The sequence below is a fragment of the Pseudophryne corroboree genome, chromosome 2 (assembly GCF_028390025.1).
Source record: "Pseudophryne corroboree isolate aPseCor3 chromosome 2, aPseCor3.hap2, whole genome shotgun sequence".
Lineage (NCBI taxonomy): Eukaryota > Metazoa > Chordata > Amphibia > Anura > Myobatrachidae > Pseudophryne > Pseudophryne corroboree.
Genome location: NC_086445.1, coordinates 482,381,006 through 482,393,885, shown reverse-complemented (window position 1 = coordinate 482,393,885; position 12,880 = coordinate 482,381,006). Strand labels below are relative to the sequence as shown.

General features: G+C 43.0%; 1 protein-coding gene across 1 annotated transcript in view; it reads right to left on the bottom strand.

Annotated features, from left to right (window-relative positions):
* LOC135050895 (multidrug and toxin extrusion protein 2-like) overlaps positions 1–12,880 on the bottom strand; it is a 145,792-nt gene that overhangs the window by 84,431 nt on the left and 48,481 nt on the right. The window contains exons 6-9 of the mRNA XM_063957158.1: positions 9,876–9,973; positions 3,824–3,921; positions 2,333–2,446; positions 504–571 (exon numbers count right to left, since the gene is read on the bottom strand). Of these exons, the coding sequence (XP_063813228.1) occupies positions 504–571; positions 2,333–2,446; positions 3,824–3,921; positions 9,876–9,973 (378 nt within the window). The remainder of the gene's footprint in view (positions 1–503; positions 572–2,332; positions 2,447–3,823; positions 3,922–9,875; positions 9,974–12,880) is intronic.

The following is a 12,880-nucleotide window of genomic DNA, read 5'->3' as shown; positions in this document are numbered from 1 at the left end:
CCAACACCATCTGCCTCTCCCTTCATTCTACTCTCACCTCCTGCCTCCCCTAGCCTTCTGTTGTCACCATTTGCGTCTCTCTATCAACCTCTGCCTCGTCCGTCTGCCTCGTCCTCTGCCTCTCCCTGTCACCCACTGCCGTGTGGAATATTGTGTATTTGGGATAGAGTGGAGGAGGGTGGTGAAATTATACTTTTGCACCTGGGCCCACCACTCACAAGTTCCACTACTGTCTGTATATATAGTGTGTATACAGACAGTGGCGGAACTTGTGAGTGGTGGGCCCAGGTGCAAAAATATAATTTGTATGTCTGTATGTGTGTGTAATATATATGTTTCCTTGTTTGTTTTACCAAAATGGCATGGAGGGGGAAACTTTTTGGGCAGGGGGGGGAGCAAAATTTATAGTTACACCACTGACTACAGTGTACCTTAATATTACTAGTTGTCAATGGATTGCAATAAGTCTGCATAGAAAAAGTAATGTAATAGTATACCCATACCATGTATGCTATGGTCACCACTTGATATATGACAGACTGGGCACCAAGCTCCACCACGCTTATAAGTCCTGTGAATGAGACAGTAATCATTAGGAAAGGAAGATGGACACTTATATGAAAAAAAGAAATTAGCAGCTGAATGAAAACTACAGGCGCAGAGTAACCTGCTAATTAGTACATATTCTCTACATACAGTATCACAATATTTTGCATTGCAAATTATTACTTAAGATGATATATATTATTGATTCCAATACAGTGCAAGGGCTGTTACAGTACTGTAATACTATTTCACTTTGCAACTGTATGTGCTGTCACAATTACACCAACCTTAACCTTAACAATGTAATAGAGAGAGACTCTGAATTTGCAGCGACTTATGAGTCCATTTTCAGTTGATTTTAGTCTTTAAATTGCTGGAAGTAATAGTTGTTTTTTTGGAGGCTGTGAAACCAAGTTGCACGTAATGTGCGTTGTTTTTAAATTGCAGAATTTGGTTGGCAAACACATTTTGTTATAACTTGTTGGTTTCTGCTGATTTATCAGGCACAGAGTTGGTGCTCTTTATTAAGTAACAGTGATTTTGAAATAGATATTAAAATATTTTCATATAAAAACAATGAATAGCACATTTCTGTAACATTATAAATGTAATGGGTCTTATTCGAGTTTGTTAGCAAACCAAAAAAGTTAGCAATTGGGCAAAACCATGCTGCACTGCAGGTGGGGCAGATGTAACATGTGCAGAGCGAGTTAGATTTGGGTGGGGTGTGTTCAAACTGAAATCTAAATTGCAGTGTGAAAAGTAAGCAGCCAGAATTTATCCTGCACAGAAACAAAATAACCCACCCAAATCTAATGCTGCTTTCACATCGCAAAACCTGCTTTTGAAATGGTATTTGAAACGGTTCTTAAAACGGGTCTGAGCAGTTAAACCCCTTTCACATCTCATGTTGTAACCAGTAAATTACCATTTCATTACCGTTTTGGTACCTTTCACACTGAACCCGTTTCACCCATAGAAAACAGTGGTTGTCATTATAAATGGACTTTTCTGGCCCACACATTATTAATAATTATTAATTAATTCATTATTAATAATTTGGATAGTCGTACGATGGAACCCAGCAGCTTGAAGCATTTTTGCTATGTTTTTATATATGAGGGTATCCTTGACTATCCCAGTAATTTGGCAGCAGATTTCCTCATCCCCTCTGATCCTAAAGCAGCTCCCTCACCTCTTCATCACTCCAATTAGACATTTTATAATGGCTTTGCAGTCTAAACGTTTATAAAGCCACTCTCACATGTGTCTCCTGTGTTTTCCAAGCTGTTTCCTGGTTGTGGCTGCTGACATCACACATGGAGACAGCCTATGACCTGCTGGGGCTTGCAAATACCGTTTCAGACCCTTTCACACTGCACAGTGAAATGGGACCGAAACGGGTAGGACCCTTCTTTTTTACCGTTTCAAAATACCGGTATTTTGAAAACGGTAAATTGAAGGGGACCCTTTCACGTCGCAGCTTGACCCGTTTAGGAAGCCAGTTAAAACGGCAAAATACCAGGTATAAGCTGCGGTGTGAAAGGGGTATAACTCTTTCTGCACATGTTAGATCTGCCCCACCTGCAGTGCTACGTGGTTTTGCACAATTACTTACTTTTTTGTTTTAACCCCCAATATTTGTGTAATGATTCCCTTTGCAAGGTGCCAAACTAGTTTTCTTTATTCCTACCTATGATGCTTAAGATATTTTAGGCACTGCATTTGGTTCTTTGTTTGCCTTCAGTTAAAATGTATACTTTAGGTATTTGTTTCTCTTACTTACCTACAAGTAAGCTGCCAATTTCATAAGTCCACCACTCTATGCACACCATGAACATGCTTGGTACAGCCAACACCACAAAGGAGTTCCAATCTCGTAAGCATTCCACAGACCAACCTTAAGATTAAAAATATATGTGTATGTATATATTTTTTGCATGCTAGAGACTCATCATCTAATTAATAACTCTATTATTATTATTATTATTATTATTATTATCCTCCAGTGAAGGATTTACCATAAGGCAACCAAAGCAGCTGCTTTTAGAAGTATAAAGTATTATAAGGGATGGGGTACCAGCTAGGCTGCTACAATCACTAATGGGGGGAGATGCACTCATATATAATGCAGTCAACACTAATGTGATTGGGTATAATAATAAGTATTATAAGGTCTGGGTGCCTGGCCTGGGTGTGGCTTCATGGGAGGGGTGGGGCTACGACACCAGTTTTCATCACTCTTGGGACCGGGAGATGCGGCCTGCCCCCAGAGACGGCTGCTTGCTGTGCTGGCTTCTACATGGTGACAGGAGCTGGGTTGCTGCACATAATATTACTGTCACTGTCACTGAGCATGAGCCAGCACTGTGGTGGGTGTCACCCCTCAGCAGGTGACACCCAGATGCGGGCCGCACCCCTTCTTGTGACGCCACTGCTGTGGTGTGGCTGCCTGCCAGGTAGGCAGAAGCTCTGTCTCCAAGATGGGAAGGGGGCAGCTGCTTGCAGAGAGAATGGTGGGCTCACAGTAAGGTAGTCTCTGGCAGCATGTGTCCCGGTTTCCCCTTCTTCAAGAGGCCATCCTCGATGCTCAGAATAGATGAGGAGAGACGAGGAGATCACAGAGTACAGCCCTAATTACAGCAGTGTAACATGGGAGATAGATAGTCGGGATGGAGTTCCACAGTCCTCATTTAGTGATAACTGCCAATCTGTAAGGTATGAGGGACATTAAATTATATTGTGTCTGTTTATATATGTGTCATATGGCGCCCACTGTTACACTCTCCGCTTTATATGGTGGGTATTGCAATGCTTTATATGGCGGGCGCTGATGGTCTCTGATTATATGGCAGTCACTGCAATGCTCTCCTTATTGTCTGGTGGTCACAAAAATGCTTTCAGTGGTGTATGGTGTAAAATGCTATCAGTATTGACACAGGAAACAAACCAATCCCGGTAATCCCAGGATTGACCATTTTTCAATCCTGATACCTGGGATTGAAAAAATGGCCTGGGATTGGCTACTCTAGTCACATATAATACTTTTCTAAACATGTTGGTTAATTTAATTAGAAGCCAGCGAACCTACCAAGATGCTTCTGGAGTACGGGAATAAACCCATGAGAACCTACCAACTCCATACAGATAGATCCCTTGCTGGAATTAAGCTGTGAATCAGCTATACTAGGTGCCACTATGTTGTTTTATTCATATTTATTATGGAGATTTTATTAAATAAAAATATTGTCAAATGTAAAAAATAAATCCACAGTACCTCCCCAGGTGTTTACATGGAGTTTCTTGACACGAATATAAATAAATAAAAGAACAGCCTGAGAATACTGAGCAATAGTATTGGCCCATGCTGATCCTCTGAAAAAGAAAAGCAAAAACAAGAAAAACACCTACATCCAACAATGTAACATATTTTCTTAAGTTACAGCATGCTATGCTCACATTGTTCTTCAATGTGTAAATAAGCTGAGTGCGTTATAGTATTCTGTATATATTGTACATTCAGCATACAGCATACACAGTATAAAGATATACACAGATACACTTGATGTCCACTTTGCAAAGTCTGTGAGATGCTCCCTTCCCACCATAACCCTACATCTCATGCTGATGTTATACTTATATACATTAGGTCTTTTGCTAGGTGAGACGAGGAACATGGCAGCTCTGCAAGGGTATTGCTTTCATTTATTTATTTTTGTAAAACAGAAAAGATGAAATTGCCAATACAGCTATAACCTACTCAGGGGGTTATTCAGAGATGAACGCAGATCACTGCATACGCAGCCAGATCTGCCTTCATCTCTGCATATGGGCAAGATCACCCAGCATGTGTGAGGCCGCCCTCCGATGCGTTCACAATTACATTTGTGGACCCATCAGCAAGGTTTTGTCAATGCTACTGTGGTCTACAGATGTGTCTACAGACACCTATCCTCAAATTACCCCAAATAGCCATGTTTGTCATGACACAGACTTTGTTACTTGCATGCCAAGCATCCACCCAGGGAATTTTTCTCACAATATGCTTCATGTTAGCTTCACTGATCAAAAAAAAGTACAATTCTGGGGCATACATTTTCTGTATTTCTGTCACTAATCTGGATAAAAAGGCAAAAAACAGAGGGGTTATTCAGAGTTGATTGCAGTTTTTGCTAATTTCACAAAAACAGCAATCATTCACTCACATGCTGGGGGTCGCCCAGCATGTGTGACGCCACCCCACGATGTGTTCGCAATTCAATTGCGATCACTTTGCAAAAACCTCAAATAGAGGTAGACCTCTGCCTACGTTGTATGGCTGTGTAGGCAGGTGCACCGTTGGAATGTTTCCTATCACAGGAAATGCAGCCGACATCATCGGCTGGCTCCGAAACCATAGACACATAGAATTTGATGTCAGATAAGAACCACTTGGCCCATCTAGTCTGCACCCCCCCCCTTTTTTTTTTTTTACCATATTTTTTATCTCAAACCTTATTTGATCCTTATTTCTTTGTAAGGATATCCTTATGTCTATCCCATGCATGTTTAAATTGCTCTACTGTCTTAGTCTCTACCAACTCTGATGGGAGGCTATTCCACTTGTCCACTACCCTTTCTGTGAAGTCATTTTTCCTCAGATTCCCCTGAACCCCCCCCCCCCCCCCCCCTTCCCCTCTCCAGTCTCAGTGCATGTCCTCGTGTCTTATTGCTTCTTTTCATTTGGAGAATGTTTCACTCTGGATTTTGTTAAAACCCTTGATATATTTGAATGTTTCTATCATGTCCCCCCTTTCCCTTCTCTGCTCCAAACTATACATATTGAGATTTCTAAGCATCTGACTAGCCTTCCTCATTGTTTTGTTATATTGCTTACCTGCCTTTGAGTCACCTGCAATAGTGACTCCTAGATCCCTTTCCTCCTCAGTAGTTTCCAGTATAGTGCCATTAATACTATATTTAGCCTTTGGATTTTTGAGACCCAAGTGCATGATTTTGCATTTCTTGGCATTAAACTGTATTTGCCACACTCTTGACCATTCTTCTAGTCTACCTAGATCCTCAATCATTTGATTTACCCCACCTGGAGTGTCTAGCCTGTTGCATACCTTTGTGTCATCTTGCAAAAAGACATACTTTCCCTTTAATGTCATTTGCAATGTCCCCAATAAACATATTAAAAAACACTGGTCCCAGTACAGATCCCTGGGGTACTCCACTGGTAACATTTCTCTCCTGTGACTGCACTCCATTTACCACAACTCTCTGTTTTCTATCCTGCAACCAAGATCTTATCCATTCAATAATCCTAGTATTCAATCCCAAACTTTAAAGTTTATTTAGCAGTCTGCGATGTGGAACAGTGTCCAAAGCCTTACTAAAGTCTAGATGAGCTATATCCACGGCTCCACCTTTATCCATCACTTTAGTCATACAGTCAAAAAAGTCAATAAGATTTGTTTGACATGATCTTCCCCCAGTGAATCCATGCTGTTTGCGATCCTGTAAATTGCTGGATTTGAGATAATCTACAACTCTTTCTTTTAAGAGTGTTTCCATCAATTTCCCTTCTACTGATGTAAGACTCACTGATCTGTAGTTGTTTGCCACTTCCTTGCTTCCACTTTTGTGCAGTGGGACTACGTTCACTCTTTTACAGTCCTCTGGAATTACTCCTGTAGCTAATGACTGGATGAATAATTCTGTCAATGGTGCTACCAGCACCTCTTTAAGTTTTTTTTAGCATCCTTGGATGTATCCCATCTGGCCCCATAGATTTGTCCACTTTCAGCTTTGAGAGTTCTGTTAGGACCTTCTTCTCTGTAAATGTACTTGTTTCTTTTTCCTGAATATCCCTGCAACTTAACTGTGGCCCCTTCCCCTCTCAGTAGTGAATACTGAGCAAAAATAATTAAGATGATCTGCTATTACATTGTCTCCCTCAACAAGACTGCCAGCCTCTGTCTTTCATTTTATTATTCCGCCTTTTGTTTTTCTCCTTTCGCTTATATACCTAAAAACAAGTTTTGCCTCCTTTACCCACTGACTGGGCCATTTTCTCCTCAGCTTGTGCCTTTGCACATCTGATTACCTTCTTAGTCTCCTTCTGTCTTAACAAGATATATCTCTTTGTCTTCATTATTTTGTGTCTGCTTATATTTCCTAAAAGCCATCTTTTTTGCTTTCACAATATTTACTACGTCTTTCGCAAACCACACTGGCTTCCTTTTCCTTGTGTTTTTCCTAAAGCTTTTGATACAAAGGTATGTTGCCTTTAATATTGCACTTTTTAATGTTTCCCACCTCTCCTGCACTGCTTCCAAGTTCCTCCACTCTGCCAAAGAATCGCTTACACATTTTCCCATCCCTACAAAATCAGCGTTCCTAAAATCCAACACCTTTGTTTTTGTATGGGATGAGTCAGTCTCTGTCTTTATGCTGAACCACACTGCTTGATGATCACTGGATCACAGGTTTTCACCCACTTTTACGTCCGATATTCTGTCTCCATTTGTAAGTATTAGGTCAAATATTGCGTCTTTCCGAGTCTGCTCCCTCACCAATTGGTGGAGGGATGCTTCTTGAAGGGAATTTAAAATTCCCCTACAGACACCTCCCTGTTTACATCAGGAAGATTAACGTCTTCCATGATTATTACCTCTCCTTTTAATGTCATTTTAGTAATGTCCTGCAATAGGATCTTGTCCAGTTCCTCTTCCTGACCTGTTGGCCTGTATATCACGCCAATACGAATAATCGACATTTCCCCTGTTTCTATGGTCACCCAAAGGGCCTCAGTTTTTTTCTTCAATACCTTGTATTAAGGTAGTATTTGTGCTTTTTTTCACATACATTGCTACCCCTCCTCCGATTTTTCCAATTCTGTCCTTCCTAAATAAAATATATCCCAGTCATGATTTTCATTGCACCATGACTCTGTAATTGCCACAGTATCTAGATCATCCCTTGTCATTATTGCAATTAGTTCTGGGATTTTATTTCCTAAGCTCCTAGCATTTGCTCACATAGCTTTTAGAGGTTTTTTTTTGTGCTCTTTCTGTTCCTAGCTATGTTCTTCTCTCTGCCTATGTTTATTTGGTATTGATCTGCATTATCTTCTGTTGCTGTGGATATGCTTCCTATTCCCTTTACCTGCAGAAATAATACCTCTGTGTTGGGGGAGCAGATTGCTTTAGTCCTATTTGGTTCACTGCCCCACTCTGTTAGTTTAAATTATTCTTGATGAAGCATCCAAACTGTTCATTTAGTATTGTTGTTCCCCTTAAAGATGGGTGCAGGCCATCACTTTTGTATAAGATCCTATCTTGCCAGATGGTGTGACTATGGCCTATACATCCAAATCTCTCCTCATTGCACCATGTTCTTAGCTAAACATTGAAGTTTCTAATGCAATGAGTTCTGTCTTCCCCTCTGTGTACTGGCAATACTTCTGAAAAAGTTACAGTGGTTGCCACCTGCTTCAGAGTAGTCCCTAATATCCTAAATTCATCTTTTACGGCCATGAGTTCAGCATTTGCCAGGCCATTTGTCCCTAGGTGGACAATGTAAGCCATCTCCCAATCTTTTCTTGCTGCCTTCACAATTCTTAGCATGCACTCTCTATCGCTTGGAGCTGTAGCTCCAGGTAAGCACCTTACTTGTTTCTCTACTTCATTTGCATTTCCCAGGTGTATTCCTCTAATAATGGAATCTCCCAAGAGAAGTGCAGTCCTTTTTGGAGATGCAGTTTTCCTGTTCCTTTGCCTGTTCTTATAGTTAGTAGAAGTCCCCATATCCTCATGTTCTGTAGTGCCTCTATGAGTTGTATCTTCCAGCCCTGCAAGTGCAGGATATGCGTTTTGCAGTGTCACAGCTTGTGGGAGGTGTCTGTGTCCCTCTGGAAATCTCTGCCCTTGAGATCCTACAGTAGTCCAGGCAGAATGTCTTCTGGGGACTCTCTGAGGCAGTGGAGGCCTCGAAGTCACAGACATCCTACAAATCTCAACATGCAGTTTAGCTATCTCCTCCTTCAGCAGAGAAACCGTTTTCTGCTCTCCCCCCAACTCTGCGTCACCGCCCCTGGATGCCCATTGCTTGTCAATCATGATGCAAACTCATTCTTCTAGGATGCACCCACTGGCCGAGCCTCGACAGCAAAAAGTCAGTGAGAGCGATCACGGCCATAGCGATCAGCTATGAATAAGGTCCAGAGTTCCTCGAGGAGTGACCCACGCCATGCCTAGTGCCACATATCATTATGGTTATTCTGTGACTTTATACCGATTCCTTTTCAACAAAAGTACTAATCTAATGACCAAGTTACACTGTAAGTGACTTTGAATGCAGCTATGATGTGACTAAGATGCAAATTCAGGAAAAACTATGAATCAATACTTGTTGTGGAGCATCTAAGTGGTGCCAAGGTTCTTACACATGGTGCGTAAAGGTGAGTGAGGGCACATCTGTATACAGAGATGCATGTAAGAGTATATACAGTATGCCTGTTTCCAGATATATCTTTTGCATCAAGAATAGGCTGGTGCAAGTGCTCGATGATGATGATGATGATGATGACAACAATGACGATGACTAATAGCAAACATACTGTAGGGTCTGATTCATATTTGCAAGTAAAGCAAAAAAAGCACGTAACTTTGTGTCTGGAACAAACCATTGCGTAATATAAGGTGAGCAAATACTTTTATATTTTTTCTGAAAAGAGTAAATACTGGCTGCTTTATTTTTCCATTGCAATTTAGATTTCCGTCTGAACACACCCCACCCAAATCCTAAATCTCTCTGCACGTTACATTTGCCTTACCTGGTTTTGCCCAGTTGCAGTGGCTTATCTATATGCACCCTGCATCCATTTTTTCAATATTTACCTCTCCGGAGTCCCTTGTCAACAGCAGCACTTCTCCCTGTGAGCAGTAAGGAAATCTCCGGGCAAATGGCCACCGCACTATTTCCCCAAAGATCTGCGCATACATAATAGAGTCTATGCCACCTAGACGACCCTCCCCACCCGGTTGCCGGCTAGGAAGAGGGAGCCCGGACAGAGGGGGCAGCACACGTGCCCCCTCCTCAGATAATACGCCCCTGCACCACAGTTTCTTTGCTCTGCTTGCAAATCTGAACCAAGCCCAATGTCTGCAGATGTGTGTGTATATATTCGGTTTTTTTACCCACCTGTGCAGTGTGAGAGCACATGTGCTTGATTGCCATCCAGCTTAGCATCAGGCCCAATAGGTTTATAAAGGGAAGATTATGTTGGAGCACTCTAAACAGCTGGTGACTCCCTGATTTACAGTATTAGGCTTTTTACTTACATGACTCCAAGGTCCAGTACAAACAGAAAGATATAGTTCACAACGGCATTTGTGATGTTGGATATAATGCCGACAATGATCTGCGTTTTGACAATTCCCTGTAAAATAACACCCTTTTAAGGTTATTCTGATCATTGTATCAACTCTATTATTGACATACAGTATTGCTGCTCCACATACAGTGCCCCATAAGAAATGGACCAATATAAATATGATGCAAATTTATTGTGCTTTAATTGCTCACCTTTTAAAAATATCAACTAATATCAGACCTGATTCATAGTTGTACGGTATTGGCACAGCTGTAAGGAAGCGGCTGTGCAATGGCGTATAACTAATAGGCGAATGCGGAAGAAGGTGTATGGTGTAAATAGATGCCTCCCGCCTGCTTCTGTGATCCGATGCTTTGTCCATGGTCATCTGAGTAACCTTCAGCGCCGGAGTTAATTTGGGCCTGATTCAAAGTGTACATACTGCCGATGCCAGACATAGTGGAGTGATTTATTACTAGTGCGCATGCGTCTAAGTCACACTGTGCATGCGTCCTAATTGTGTCCATACAGAAGACCTGATTCATAGACAATCGCAGTATCACAATACTTGTGTCTTTTATATGCAGCTACTCTGCTAAACTGGCTGCTTCTGTGATCCGCTGCTGTGACCGGGACCATCGGTCATCTGAGTCACCTTCAGGGCCAGGAAGTTTGCACCAAAAGGCGCAGACCCTGGCATTGGCACTCCCACAAAACGGAGGCGACACACCTTTGTTTTGTGAAACAAGCCCATTGCTGCCACCAAGTGGCTACAGACTATCACTCACTAAACATCTACAGCCGCATTGCGTGCAAGCAGGGCCGGCTCCAGGCCTACTAGCACCCTGAGCGAGAATATGTAAAAGTGCCCCCCCCCCCCCAACCCCCATGCGCGCGGCTTCGGCGCGCGCTCCTGTAAAAGTGGGCGTGGCCTCCTGAAAAAGTGGACGTGGTCTCACCCCCCAGCAGTGCCAGCTACACATGACATGCCCTCCAGCAGTGCCAGCTACACGTGACATGACTCCCAGCAGTGCCAGCTACACATGATAGTGTTCACTTTTTAGGGCAGGTTGCTGATCACAGGGAGGGCACATTTTTAAGTTAGGTGGGCAAAATGATGTACATACTGTAATGCTTGTTGTTCCCATTTCCACACGCTAAAGCATGGACAGTGCGCGCCGAAGGCGCGCAGCAAAAATTTAGGGGAGTTACTTCGTGGGGAAGGTGCGTAGCCACATTATAGTGGCAATTCACATTACACCACACAGTAGTGCAGCTAATACACATTGCACCAGGTAGAACCTCCTATACACTTTGCGCCAGGCAAAGCACGTTAGACACTTTGAACCAGGTAGAGCACTGAGACACACTGCCCAGCCACAGACGCCTAGCGGGAACACTACATGATATTCCCCCCGGCAGTGCCAGCTACACATGACATGCCCCCCAGCAGTGCCAGCTACACGTGACATGCCCCCCAGCAGTGCCAGCTACACGTGACATGCCCCCCAGCAGTGCCAGCTATATAAATGGCCACACAGTTCCAGATGGATAAATGCCCCCACAGCGCAGATATGCCCCCATAGTGCCAGATACATTAATGCCCTCACAGTGCAGATATGCCCCCACAGTGCCAGATACATAAATGCCCCCACAGTGCCTGATACATAAATGCCCCCACAGTGCCTGATACATAAATGCCCCCACAGTGCCTGATACATAAATGCCCCCACAGTGCCTGATACATAAATGCCCCCACGGTGCAGATATGCACCCACAATTCCAGATACATAATTACTCCCACAGTGCAAGATATGCCCCCACAGTGCAAGATATGCCCCCACAGTGCCAGATACATAAATGCCCCCACGGTGCCAGATACATAAATGCCCCCACGGTGCCAGATACATAAATGCCCCCACGGTGCAGATATGCACCCACAATTCCAGATACATAATTACTCCCACAGTGCAAGATATGCCCCCACAGTGCAAGATATGCCCCCACAGTGCAAGATATGCCCCCACAGTGCCAGATACATAAATGCCCCCACAGTGCCAGATACATAAATGCCCCCACAGTGCCAGATACATAAATGCACCCACAGTGCAGATATGCACCCACAATTCCAGATACATAATTACTCCCACAGTGCAAGATATGCCCCCACAGTGCAAGATATACCCCCACAGTGCAAGATATGCCCCCACAGTGCAAGATATGCCCCCACAGTGCAAGATATGCCCCCACAGTGCAAGATATGCAGTGCAAGATATGCCCCCACAGTGCAAGATATGCCCCCACAGTGCAAGATATGCCCCCACAGTGCAAGATATGCAGTGCAAGAGTTCTGCCTCTGATTACAACACAGAAGCCAAAACGACCAGGTACAGCAGTTTACCACCAAGCATAACCTCTGAATGAGGCATCTCTCAGTCATGTCAGTGCACTTTCTTTTCCGAGCAAGGAAAGCCATCTAGTAGGGTAATGTATTTAACAAAATAAGTTTTACTGTTTGCATTGCTTTACAAATTTGAAATGCGTTTTTTTTTTAATGAACAAAGTTGCTGCATGTGGCTAAATGTATAAACTGTAATTTGTTGGACAACTTGCCTTTCTACATATCCAATAGCTATACTGCAGAAACCTAAAGCATCAAGCTCTGCGCCAATGCCTGAGAGTCTACATGGCACGTTAAATTGCATCAAAGCAGATCAATAGGACTGGTCTACTGCCTGCATCTCATCTGATGTACTCCCTTTATGAAGAGCAATTAGCTAGAAGAAATCCCCAAACAAACATCATCTGTAACCAGGGCTAGCAGAAAGGGATGTTACTACTCCCCACAGGGAGAAGTACTGATCATATTGCTGAAAGGCAGACAGAGGTGTAGGGGTTAATTGTAACCGGACTAACAAGTTTATTAAGGCATTTGGAGGAGGATCATCTCACATGATCTGCTCCACAAGACAG